Consider the following 13,768-nt stretch of genomic DNA (forward strand, 5'->3'; position numbering starts at 1 on the left):
TGTGAAGGGTGCTGATGCTCAAGTGAGCAGCACTGGCTGCTAAAACTAATGCTGCTGTATAAGATGGTAATACTTCTCTACACTAAAGGAAACTAAGTAGTTTAACCAGCTGCCTTGAAAGGGGTTCTAGATCTTCCTCAGCCTGAGGGAGTTGAAATGAGCGTCTTTCCTAGGAAAGGAGAAATCCTATTACTTCCTTCTCTGCCCCAGCAACAGCCTAAACTTGTAGTGGCTGGGGGCATCCTTCCCTTATGTTGAATCAATGCTGTTATGCAGTCAAGAAGGAGAACGTTTTAGGAGCAGAGTGTTAGCCCAGTGATGAAGGCTCTCTGGTGAAAAGGCAGACTAGAATACTCTCAGTTGGAAGGGACTGACTCACCAATCCAGTTCAGGACCAGTCCAGGGCTGACCAAAAGCATATTGCTAAGGGCATTGTCCAAATGCCTCTTAAACACTGACAGGCTTGGGGCACTGACCACCTCTCTAGGAAGCCTGTTCCAATATGTGACTACCTTCTCTGTAAAGAAGTGTTTCCTAGTGTCCAGTCTAGACTTGGATTTTAGTTTCTTTTTCAACAGATTTTTCTGTTTGTATTTTTTGTGTTTTCTTGTTCAATGACTGACCAGTATAAAATCCTAAAGCAATTCTAGAAAAAATCATGTGTCTTCTATGCAATTGTTTAAGTTATACAGGCAGTTTTGTAAAACCATCAGTTCCCACATGTAGATACTGCTCTTCCAGATGTGGTTTTGAATGGATCTGATCCTGATGATTGTGTCTGTGTGCTGTCTATTCCTGGGATTTCACATTTGGCTTAAATCCAATCATCGTGGAGCCTGCTGTTGCAAAGACGGGAGGGCCCTGCCCTCCATACTGGCTGCTCATTCCTGCCTGCTCCAGAATTTGTGATTTTCTCTTTAATCCAACTTAAACTAATCTTTTATTTATTTAATTTTGAGGTCGGTTAGATGAATGAACTGATCCAACTTACTCTGTTGTCAAGCTGCTCCTAGAGCTGCTATAAAAGAAGTGGCAGGGAAATGTGTCAGGGGTTGGTGTATGTGTGTTTTTTGACAGTCAGTATAAGTCAGACATGTTCATAAAATATCTAACTGATTGCATCCCCTGGATAAAGCATGGATGCTTTGCCATCTTATTTCTAGATCACAACAGACCTTATGTGAACATCCTTTTTCCTGGCTTGGGGTATTTTAAGCTGTGCACAAATGAGTAAGTTTAGGCTCCGTGGAAGCTGCAGGTCAAATGGGAAGTCACCTGGTGAGTGTGAGGAATGCCCATGGCTTTCAGGTGTGGGCCTGGTTTAGCATTGTCTTGGACTACAAGTGCTTAAATGTTGACTAAGTTGAGTCCCAGTATGAGGCTTAGTACAAAAATTTAGTGATTTGAGCAAACCTTATTCCCGTTCAAGTCAGAAGATTTTGATGTTTCATTTTTAAAGGATAAAAACATAATTGTTACAGCACCTATGGCTGCAAGTTAATAAAAGAATTTATTAATACTGTTGATGAAACAGGAGACTGTACCCTTCAGTTTGGATGTGACTAATTATTGAATGTGTTGTAAGTACATGAAATACACTGAGTTGCATATAACGTAAACAACTCTGCTGCTCACATGTTAAGCATCATCACTAAGCCTTCTTACCCAGTATTCACATTTTTACTGAAAAGTATTCTGCAGCCATCGGGTAGCTTATATAATCCTCTTGGTTTCAAAGAAATAAAATCTGTTCAACCAATCTTCCCCCATCTGTCTCTTGTAGCACTGCTCTCCTTTATGGCAGGCTTATAGCTCCCTCCAGAGTTCTGTTCTGTGCTAAAATACAGAAAAAAAGATCCACAGTAAAAGAATTGTATTTTGTGCTCACATCATGTTATCTGTATGACTCAGTGTTCCCCCACCAGGCTGGGCCATACAATTCTTTTGAATTTGCCTGGCTTTTTTTGGTAGCATGATGATTTACTTGTAGAATATGATGGCATTGGGAGATTTACTTACTAGGTTTCTTCATTCTTCTATGCCTTCTTATGTGCATTCACTGGTTTTCAGAAAGATGAAACAAAGGACTGTAAAAAGGAAAAATGAGCTTTAATACAGTCAAGACAGTGTATTATAAAGAATATTGTAATGCTTTATGTGCATATATATATATTTATGTATATTTGGTCACTGAACATGGACATCAGGAATAAGATACTCAGTTTATGCACATATTCTAAGTGGGCTTAGGGCTGAAGTAAAGAAAATACCCTGCATTCCTACAGTGTAATCTTTGGATATAATAAAGTAAGACTAAGCATACACTCTGCTAAATATTTAATTTGCTTCCATTCAGATAAAGAATTGATATTTGGCCCAGCTATTAACGAAGATACAAATAGTATTTCTAGGTCTCGTCTAATTTAAAATTTACCAAGTGTTTTTAAGTGATGCTGATCAAAGAATCTCTTCTAGGCTATCAACTTTTGAGTAGCCCCCCTTTTATTTATATTTGAGTAATTACAGATATGTCAGATATGGAGGTATGTTATAGATCTTGTAAAGACATTCAAGGTGTTCCTGAACTGGTCATTAACCTGAAAGTTTGCTATATGTATTTGATGTTTTCAACATTAGCACATGGAAATCTGCTGAAATAATAGGGGGAAAAGTGTTAATTGTAAAATCAGAACTTACAAGGAATTTCCCTCTTCTTCTGGAAAAGGCCACAAGGCCCCTATGAAACTTCTTAGCAGTTAACAAAAACTGCTGCTAGGTTTTTTGGGGGTGTGGGTGTGGATTGTTGTTTTTTGGCATCTATTCCAGTGCTTGCCACTCTAAATTTGCAACCCTTTGGGTTTCATAACAGAGCCATTGTTTGTCACGATGACCAAAACACATGTGATAGCAGCTTCCAGAGGAGCGTTTTACATCTGGCAGTACCGTGTGGCCAAGAAGCTCACAGCAATGGAAATCAATCAGGTAGCACGGACCAGGAAAGAAGGCAGAGAAAGGTTTGTCTTCAGGCTTTGTCAGTTTTCTTCCTTTGCTCTGGTGTTATTGATAAAGGTGAACTCTCCTGTGCCTAAAATATAAACTCTTCTCATTTTTCTAATCACATTTGTTGACTTGTAGGCTTGTAAGATTAAATACTATTTTTTCATAACAAATGTGTGTTTGTTATCCAAATCTCTTAGACGTTTTTGGATTAGTTCCTGTTCAGTGTCTCCATTTGCTCTCTATGTGCTTCTCTTAGGGAGCTGTGTGTCTTCATGCCTTTTTACCCCTCCCCTTTTTCTCCTCCATGCTCTTCGTTTTCAGGCAGCTATATTCCCTTGGATAACTTCAACTGCTTCTCATGTGTCAGACAGAACATAGTCTGTCCAGCTGGTTCTTCTCTAAATACACTTGTGTCTGATTGTGGCTTTGACAACTAATCCTGTATGGACTTTTATCCTCTCAAACTAAACAAGCCAAAATCAACATCATTCTGCCTCCAAAATATTTCCTTCCCAGGTGCTCATTTCTAGCATTAAATTTTCTGTCACCTCCACAAGCTTTCAACTTTGTTATGGTTTCCTTTTGTGTTATTTTTTGTGTTCTTCCATAGAGGTGCTGTAAAATCTTCCTATAAATCTACCATTTCCTGTCACTGTATATCTATAATAATGAATAATTATTTGTACATGTAATAACTTACATTGTTGTAGGACCTGTATGTCCTAGCCTTGGAAAAGATTGTAAATTTGGTAAAATATTGAAAAAAGTAAATAGTTGTAATTCAACCTTAATGATGATTTTAGCATTCTAAAATCTATCCCAATGCTACTTTTTAAGGCAAAAGAGAAGTTATGATGAAATATTGATAATACAGTAATACATAAGTTTTGTGGCTATGAAGGTGAAGCTCTTCATACGTGTAGAGAAGAACCTGGTGAAATATGGAAGTGCATGTTTGAAGGTGGTTGATGGTTTGCTGCAGAATGAAAATTCTCAGATCATGTGGGAATGGACCATCAGGGGCTGTGAAAGTGAAAGCAATCACCATATCTTTATATCAATAGAAAGCAGGATTATCAGTGGGAATACTATGGGAACATAAGAACAGGCATAGCTTTTGTTCTCTTCTCCAATTCCAATGGTTTCTTCTCCAAGGATTGGAGATAGGTATATGCTACCAAAAATGATCCTCTGTTTGGACTTGTTTTTTGTACAGGATCTATCATATTGATGACACCTCTTCAGGGTCTGGAGATGGACGCCTTGATTACAGCAGAGCTATTGAAGTGAGTGATGTTTTTAACTAGTTTATTGTGGTGTCACTCGTAGCTTGAAAGAGCAGTAGTTAGCTTTATTTATTTTCATAGATTTTCATTGGTAGAAGTGGTGGTACTTAAACTTTTTTTCATTCTTACCTTTTTTGCATACATGTTATGTTTCATCCCTCTGGTTTGTGCTGTTACTGTGTCATTAAGTATTACTGGAAATATACAGCAAATTGTAGGGAGTGTGGAAAAAGTATTTTCTGGGGTGCAGTATGTAGATACCTGCTGTCTTCGTGGTCAGAAGCAGCTCCTCTTCCACAAAATACAGACTTGTTGAAACTCAATAACCCTTGTAATCTTTTCTAGTATTTTTGGCCATTTTCACTTTATGTGGTGTGTGAGTGCTGGCTATACCCACAAACATACTTGAAATTAATTAGAGACATCACGAGTCAAAGATAGTTGCCTTCCTGTGTTTTCTGTTAAACATCTGTTATATTTTGTGTTTCTTACTTTTTTTTTTTTTTTTTAGCAGGGTATTCTTACCTTTGCAGTAAAACATACTGATGTTGCTTGTATACTTTCAGGGAACAAGAGATCCAATTTGTGCAATAACAGCATCTGATAAGATACTACTTGTGGTAAGTTATGTGATTAAAACAACTCCTTATTGCTCCTTGTGCTTGTAAGCATGAGATTCTTCTGCAGAATGTCATAAGCAGTCATAATTTCAAAGCATTTTTGAATTTAGAATTTATACAGACAAAATCTCTTTCTAAACTTCTCCAGAGATAACTTTAACAGTTTCTTCTGTTAACCTGGGTTCTTTCCTTAGGAGGGCTAATTCACGAAGTACTTACAGTTTAGGACTGGTTGCCTGAGTTGATACTTATACATAGGGTTTGATAAAGTCCAGGTTAAGACTTAATTCTGTAATCTGAGTTCTGGGAAGTCTCTTCTAGGCTCTGTGTTCTAGACAAAAAGATTTATAACGTTTGTCTGTTTACATATTAATGGTATAATGTATTGTAGTTTGCTATATCCCTATTAGTAACTAAGTGAGCAGAACAAAGATAGAAAAAGAACACTGTTTCCTCATGTTATCCACATTCCAAGAAATACCTTGGTGTTTTCCCATGTTTCTGCTTGAGCTATTGGTTGTTGTTGTTGTTTATGTCCTTTGCTGGATTTTACAAAACCAATGGGTCACGAGAAAAAGCATGAATGAAAAAAGTGTTATGGTTAGTTGGTAATGATGGGATTCTGTTTGTGTTTGAAGAATAGGAATGAGAAAATGAAATTCAGACAATAATTAATAAGTGTCTTTGGTTAAAAGGAAGGGAATGAGAGGAAATGCCTTTGAGATCAAATCTGGATAAATGTGCTGAAGGTGAATGCATGTTGCAGTGGCTAGATTTTTCTAATGCTTCTGACCAAATCTGCTTTTTAGTTTATAGGGCATACAGATGTGAAAAAATCAAAGGTGGTATTTTATGCTGAGGATCCTAGGGGTGGCTTTGGGAGAAGAAAAAAGAAAAAGAAGGAATGAAGTTTAGACTACCTTAAAGTTTAATGTTGACTCATTTCCAGCATAAGAGTTGAACAGTAGGTAAACAGTAGGTAAACCAAGCTGGATATGTTACTCAGTCTACAGAAACACCATGAGAAAATAGTGGCAGTGACCATTTCAGTCCAGAGATGTCAAACTCCTTTCAGACTGTTGGCCTGATAGTGTCTCGACACAGGGAATGGGTCTGTCATTCATCAAAATAAAGATAAATCACATCAGTACTTAGATTTGTTTCCTGTGAATAACCAGTGTATTTTACACCGGTATTTACTGTATTTACTACTTTTAAAAGTAGCACTGTTTGAGGGGATTTACTAGCACAGGACAAAGATCTTTTGACTGTTTTTCTTTTTTGTTATGTAGACCATGTCTGGAAGTTCATAGGGTCTGTTCTGTGGGCTGTATGTGGACTAGAGCTGTTTGTTTTAACATCACTGATTTAAGCAGATCTGTCAATTGTAGCATCGTGTTTAAATAGCAGAATTCAGAACTTTTAGGGTGATGATACTCCCTCTTTCCACTTACGCTCTGTCACTTATCCAAAAGCTCTTTTGACTAAGACAGCATATAAAGAAAACCATTTTAAAGAGTTTACTGATGGAAAAATTCTCGTGCTAAGCCAGGATCGCTTTTCCCTAGGGAAGAGAATCCGGCACTATTCAGAGATACAGTCTCCCTAGTGTGGCTCTAGTGCAGACCTATATCCTGAACTGTCGTGCCTATCAGCTGTCTTTGAACTGCAACTCCAGGTAAGTTACAGATCTGCTTCTAACACAGGTATCCAATTTCAAACTAAAGCACTGAAATTTGTGAAAATACTAATTCTATGAAATCTATAATTCTATAATAAGTATGTACTGATTTTAATTTAATATAAACTATTAATTTTATTGTTATTCATGGTTGCTTAACCGTTTCTTTATTACTAATTATAGACAGTCATCAGAGACTGCTCTGACACACTTAGTAAAGCTCTCCTATGCTTTATACCATGTATACATGAAAATATCTTTGTTTTATTAGATGAACCAAGCATAACCTTCCTGTGATCATGAAATTAGTTGACAAAATTATGTTATAACCTGAAACTTTGTATCTCCAAGACATCTTTATATTTCCCTGTCCTTCTAATGTCTGGAAAGTTTGTTCATCCCATATTAATTTTGTTACAACCTGTAACTGGTGGCAATACTTCTAGCAAGTCTGCTTTCTACTGAACAGCTACTGGCTTTCTACTGGCTTTCTACTTTACAGCTATTTTTGGGCAAGAGAGCACACAAGAGTCTTGGCAGAAAAGGCAAAAATATACTGACTAAAGAGTACTTGCAAGACAATTTAAATCACTTCAAAATAACTTTATAATTTCAAAAAAGATTCCTAATGCTTGTGTAGATCTCTTGCCTCTTTAGGTATAGCCAAAAATAGATTGCTTCAGTCAAAAGGTAATGTGATCGAGTCAGAACCACATTCATTTTGTTCTGAACCCAAGCTGTTTCTTTCCTAAATGACTTTGTGCTAGGGAAAAAGGCTCAGATCCATAAGCTTTTTAAAGTTAATTTTCTAAATTGCTTTTGAAATTTTAGTAGGGATTTAGGGTGTCTACCATTCAGTATTTAGAAATGCTTCTAAAATGGCCTTGTAGTAAATACAGGCTACTATGATTTCCTATGAAGACCTATGTAACTGGAAATTTTCAAATATAACATTTTAGAAATTGTATTTTTCCCATATTTTGAATCACTTGAAAGATTAATTGGATTATACTTTTTATTACCTTGAAAAAACCTAAAGAATACCCTTTGTAGAAATGTAAGAAATCCTGTTTTAGGAATTAACAGTTTACATCACCAAACTGACTTTTTAATTTAATAATCTGCTTCATTGCCTCCTAGTAAATAAAGAAAACAAGTTCTGTTCAGTTGTTAATTTTAGTCTTTGTCAAGAAAAGTTTGGTGAGGGGCAGAACCTGTAATTTACTCAACTTGATATCTGATGTACTAAGGATCTTCAAAATGCTGGATGAAAAAATGGGCGTATTTCAGAGCCTTTGCAGGGCCAGATCCTATATGAACAGATGTTTCCATGTCTCTGGTCTCTGCTGTGCAGATAAATGAAAATCACATGCATCTGTGCTGGTTTTGGCACACGACGGCATCTCATGGAATCACAGCATTATACTGTGCCAGTTTTGAGAGCTATTTCACATTTGCAGCCTTGAATAGTGTTGTTTTAGCCGTCTTATTTTTTTATTCCTTTGTTTGTCTGTAGTCGTCTCGCTATCATAGACCTTTCAGGTGTTCTGACTTTCTTTGACTTGGACGCGCGGGCAATAGACAGCACAGGGCAGCAGGTGATAGGGGAGCAGCTGAAACTGGAACGCAAAGATGTCTGGGACATGAAATGGGCCAAAGATAACCCAGATTTGTTTGCAATGATGGAGAAAACAAGAATGTATGTTTTCAGAAACTTGGATCCAGAGGTAAATATTAACATACATAAACTGTTCATTTTACAAGTTTGCTCATAAGTTAATGGCTCTTTCTTGAATAATAGTATTATTGTGCTTACCATTCAGTTAGACAAGTGTTTATTTAAACTTTCTTCTGGAAATCTCAAAATCTTCCCAACTCTCATGTAGGAATGTTGTTTTGGAACAAATAAGTAAAATGAGCTATCAGTCCTGGAAACATAAAAATGCTGTCATATTTTTATAAAACGTATGAGATGTTTTCAGGAGCATATTGTTTTTGCATGCTTTGGGAAACAAATGCAATTTTAGTAAAGATACTTGTAAAACACAGTTCAGTTGACTCTAAATAATAGGTGTTTATCTCTCTCATAATTTAGTTACAGAAAACATGAGAATTTTTTATGATGTCTGTGTTTATAGAATTGCCAATAATGTTAATGACTTTAGTATTTGTTTCTTGTTGGAAGTGCAATTAAATCCTAGTTTGGAGATGAATGTATTTATATGTATACTTAACAGATTTGATTAGGATTTAGTCAGAAAGAATACAAGTTCATTCCTTTGTAACTTATTTAACTTTAAGGAACCTATACAAACATCTGGATATATTTGCAACTTTGAAGATTTAGAAATTAAATCTGTTCTTCTGGATGAAATATTAAAGGTAAGTATAATTAATTTTATTTTGTAGGAAAAGTTGGTGTCTGTCTTAATGATTTGAACAGTAGATATTTTTGTTGGATGAAAACAAAGGTCACATGGAATAAAAATATGTTTCTTTATCCATTATGTTAGAATCCTGAACATCCTAACAAAGATTACATCATCAATTTTGAGATACGGTCATTACGAGACAGTCGAGCGTTGATTGAAAAAGTTGGCATTGAGGAATCTTCCCAATTCATAGAAGACAATCCACATCCCAGACTTTGGTAAAATCCTTTATAAGCCAACTTTGTGTAAATTTGTGCTCTTTTGTACTCTTTTACTGTTCAGACAGATCTAGTATGAAATTACAAAACCTCAAATTAAAACCAGCTAAGGAGTATGCACTAAGAATTTATGAATGTTGGAGTGCCTGGAATGGCAGGCATGTAGTGTGTGTCATGGCAGTGGGTGTAGGGTACAGGCTCTCTACTGTATGAGCCCCAAAACGCAGTGCTCCCTGCTTTTAGGGGTGAATTTAAAGGAAATAAAAAAGCTGGCAGAAAGCCAACTGACAGTTGGTTAAATTAAACATTAAATTTATATATTTGATATTGAACCTTAATGACAAAGCACTTAAAAAAAAAGGGAACACATCAGAATGATAAGATAAGAGTAGTTTGACTAACCTTGTAGCATTTTGGACAGGCCATAAAGGACAGAAATGAGAAGGGCTGGGTATGTTAATCATGTTATGATGCAGCATCTCAGAAGTAATCTGAGAGTTGGAGATGCTGGCATGCTTAAACTAAACATGGATTTAGCTATTAAAGTTGAAAAGCCTACATGTAAGCAAACATGTAAAAATAAACCTGGGAAAACAGTAGTTCTGGAAATCTCTTTAATATCCCAAGTCATAAGGGCTGTAAGAGTAAATGCATCAGTAGGTAATTTAATGAAAAGTGAGTAGCAGAACCTAAAACTTCATTGACGAGTTTCTTGATGAATGATGCCAATTCTCTTTAACTCTATGGAGATTGTTCTTTATCCTTACCTGTCTTTACTAATTTTGGCTTTATTTGGAAGCTAACTGATTGGATGTTTGGCTGTTAATTCTGACAGTTCAGAGGAAAATTAAGAGTTGCTGAAAGACTGGCCAAGACAGCTTGTTTTAAGTTTGTCCCTAAAAGATTTCTTCCTATCTACTTGTGCTTTTGTCTCCAGAATGTTCATTCTGAAAAAAAAGATTTGCTAGCTACATATTGAAAGTTTCTGTAATAATACTGTAGTTTTATTAGCTTGAGTGTGTTGGGTAAAATGTTGGTTTTGTGAATCTTCATTTTTACTAATGTCTTGAGCTAGCTGAAGATTTTTGGAGCTTTGAAGTCATCCATGCTTTTTGCTATTAGTTTGAAAATCTGTGTCTCAGTAAAAGTTTTATATTGTAAAATCACAAAACACACATCGAATTCTGTTCATCTTGCTCCAAAATTGCCATGAACTTCATTTTTATTATGCAAGAAAACACATGTCACATATTTATAAAGAAGAGATGGATTAGAAGTACTGGCTATAAAGCAAATACATTCCAGATCAGAACAGGACAGTGCCCTTAATTCTAGAATGCAGCAAACAGGATGATGTGTTTAGTAGATGGATTAAATTTGCCATACTGTTCTTCTCTCGGTTTCTTTGATGTCAGTGATGAGCACTTGATTTGAAGTGATACCAGCCTTCTCAAATTGATTCAAAAATACGGAGTTGGTACTGCCTTAAGCATGGCTTAGGTCACTGAACACAGCAGCAATATTATTGGTTTTGTCAGTGCCCTGCTGTGCTGACTTTCTTTCAGTGTCAGTCAGCCAGGCTAAATTTAACTAGCGTGATTTTTGCAGAGAATTCTAGAGCTCACTCAAGCACCTGATTCATGTAGGTTGACCTGCAGGTAGAAGTTCACTATTTGCAGAACTAACCAATGGGGCTGAACCAGTACAAGCTTTCCCAAAGTTCCCTGCTCTCCCGGACTACCATCCTAACAGGACAAGGAACATCCAGATGGATCAGAAGGATAATTTATTTGTCATGGCCAATGTAGTTGGAGTCTTTTAGGCTGAGGCTGCCATCAAGGTTTAAAGCAATGACAGATGGATAGGTAGAAATATCTAAATGGAACTGCATTGAGACCAACAACCCATTTCGTGCAGGACAAGTGTAACACTCAAATCCTGCCCATTCCTCCCAACCCACTGTCCATTTGAACAGCTGAAAAAAAGAATATTAGCAATTGCTTGAACATCTTTCCCCCAGAAGGTACTGGGAACAATCATACAACTGTATTAAGATAAGCTAGTAAACAATACAATTGCAATAACTTGAATGTCTTCTTTAAATAATTACTAGTTAAATGGATCCTCATTTAATTTACTCTCTAGCTGCTTTTCCATCTGTCATGTTTGTTTTTCACACAGGCGTCTCCTGGCTGAAGCTGCTCTTCAGAAGCTGGATCTGCAGATGGCTGAACAAGCTTTCGTGCGTTGCAAAGATTATCAAGGTATTAAATTTGTGAAGTGTCTGGGCAACCTGCAGAGCGAGTCCATGAAGCAAGCAGAAGTAGCAGCCTATTTTAGCAGATTTGAAGAAGCTGAAAGAATGTATCTGGATATGGACAGAAGGTAATTGTATGGAATCATCTCAGCAGCAAATAAAGAAAGAAAGTCTGAAAAAAAAAAGCATGCCTAAATCAGGAATAGCTGTTTTAGCTCTGAAGAGTCTTTACCAGTTTCTGCAAAGACATAAAAGGATCAAATGGAGAGAATTTTTTTGTATCCATAGATAACCAGTTCTATATGTAAATCAGCGCATTCCAAACTGGTTGCAAAACCTCGGCTGTTCTAGGTAGTGCTGTGTTTCATAGATTTTTTTTCACAAGTATTTTGTCAGTATTTCAGCTGGGATTTCAAAACTACAAACAGTCTTAACTAATGTTTAATTTATGTGCTGTTGGTCTTAGCTAGTAGCCAAGTACACATTCTTCCCAATTACATATACAAACAACAGAGTTTTTAATGAACTGTAATCTCTGGAGAGACAGAAAGCACTCTGGATGAAACTGTGGACCAATCAATGGAATTTTTCCTCAGGAATGAAAACAAACAAAGCAAAATTACAGTATTGCTGGGAATATAAATTAACACTAAGCAATTAGCTAGAGCACTGTCTCTGCTGGAAAAGGATAATGTTAAATCATCAGCAGCAGTTGTACAGTGTAGCCGGTAGATGGTGGTCAAACATGGAGAAACATGAATCACTTGTGCACACATGAAATTTTTAAGCTTTGATTAATGGAGCCATGAAAAACAGTAGGGAATGATGGAGAAAAAGATTAGTTATTCTTTCATGCTGTAAGAATGAGAAACCTTCCTCTTTCCCAGTAAGGGGGACAGGACGGGAGGGCAGAGGGAGAAGGCAGGAGCTGAAGGGAGATGCCCATTAGAGCCTGGTAATGGAAAACTTTCTTGCCTGTAGTTAATTATTCAATGGCAGTATGCTGCTTTGGGGAGGTGGACTGCCTCCTGAGCACTGCAGTCACACTGCAACACTGATTTTTAAATGTGGCTTATTCCTTTTCACATGGCTGAAGAGAAATGTGGACATTATAGGATTGCAGAAGTCAAAAACTTACTTTTTTACTGGTTTCTTCAACAGTAGAGCATCTTATTCTCCAGCTACGAGAATATGGGAATTCTGTATTGACGTTACGTGTCTCCTCACCACTAGAAAAATCCTGAGAAATATCTACCATAAATCATGTTGAAATAAATCTATTTTTCAAATACAATTTTAATGTTTTTAGATGGATACTCTTATTTTGCTGACTGCACTGACTTGCTACTGCCTTCCTTCATTTGTAAGCTGAGGGCATTTTTACAAGACATGTATAAGTCTCTCCCATTTATTTTCTATGCACCTGCAGAATTACTTTTATATGAAGTAATACAGAATTATTCTATTTGATGGAAAAACATGCCAGACAGACACACAGTGAGTCATATGTATGCATGAATAATAAAAATAATAAAAAGGAAAAACTACATCTGAATCCTTTCTCCTTTAGCCAAAGTCACCCTGAATCTGAAAGAGAAGTCTCTGAAATCCACATGATTTCATCTCAGCTTTAGCCTCCATTATTCATATTCCTCGCTTCTTGGCCTTTCCCCTCATCTTCCTCCTGCCTCCAGCCTTTTGCAGCTGGTGCCATCTCTTGTGGTGGTCAGCATGAAAGATACAGAACAGAGTAAGAGGGAACCTGGAGTAACATCAGCCCAGTTGTCTCACCAGCCGCTCATTTAACTCCTCACATAGGAGTATGGCTAATAAGGAGGTGCATACTTCTGAAATAACCTGTGAGCTCTCTGAGTATTTGCTTTCATAGAATAGTGTTTAAAATCAAAACAAGATATCTGGGATCACTGTGATACCTGCAGTGCAGGTTAAGAACATGAAAATACTTTTGGATGCTTTTCTCAAGATTTTTGTTACCCATTTTACTGTCTTTGACTTTTCCCTGCTAATTTCTGTTTATACCAGAGATCTTGCCATTGGTCTGCGGATCAAACTGGGAGATTGGTTTCGGGTATTGCAGCTGCTGAGAACTGGCTCAGGGGACTCGGATGACGCCCTCCTGGAACAGGCACACAATGCTATTGGAGACTACTTTGCAGACCGTCAGAAGTGGTATGTTCTGTAGAAGAACTAGTAAGAAGGAAATTACAAAGAAAATTATTAAACTGATGACAAGACTTAATTTATGAGGAGGGA

At 36.9% G+C, this 13,768-nt stretch overlaps 1 protein-coding gene across 3 annotated transcripts in view; it reads left to right on the forward strand.

Moving 5' to 3' along the window:
- WDR35 (WD repeat domain 35) overlaps positions 1-13,768 on the forward strand; it is a 43,788-nt gene that overhangs the window by 21,900 nt on the left and 8,120 nt on the right. For all 3 annotated transcript variants that reach the window (XM_027690214.1, XM_027690213.1, XM_027690215.1), the window contains 9 exons: positions 2,870-3,014; positions 4,217-4,286; positions 4,853-4,906; positions 6,475-6,584; positions 8,104-8,314; positions 8,889-8,969; positions 9,101-9,237; positions 11,419-11,622; positions 13,538-13,684. In XM_027690214.1, coding sequence (XP_027546015.1) covers positions 2,870-3,014; positions 4,217-4,286; positions 4,853-4,906; positions 6,475-6,584; positions 8,104-8,314; positions 8,889-8,969; positions 9,101-9,237; positions 11,419-11,622; positions 13,538-13,684 — 1,159 coding nt within the window. The remainder of the gene's footprint in view (positions 1-2,869; positions 3,015-4,216; positions 4,287-4,852; positions 4,907-6,474; positions 6,585-8,103; positions 8,315-8,888; positions 8,970-9,100; positions 9,238-11,418; positions 11,623-13,537; positions 13,685-13,768) is intronic.

This window comes from Neopelma chrysocephalum, unplaced genomic scaffold (assembly GCF_003984885.1).
Source record: "Neopelma chrysocephalum unplaced genomic scaffold, ASM398488v2 Primary Assembly neopelma1_80b, whole genome shotgun sequence".
Classification (NCBI taxonomy): Eukaryota; Metazoa; Chordata; class Aves; order Passeriformes; family Pipridae; genus Neopelma; species Neopelma chrysocephalum.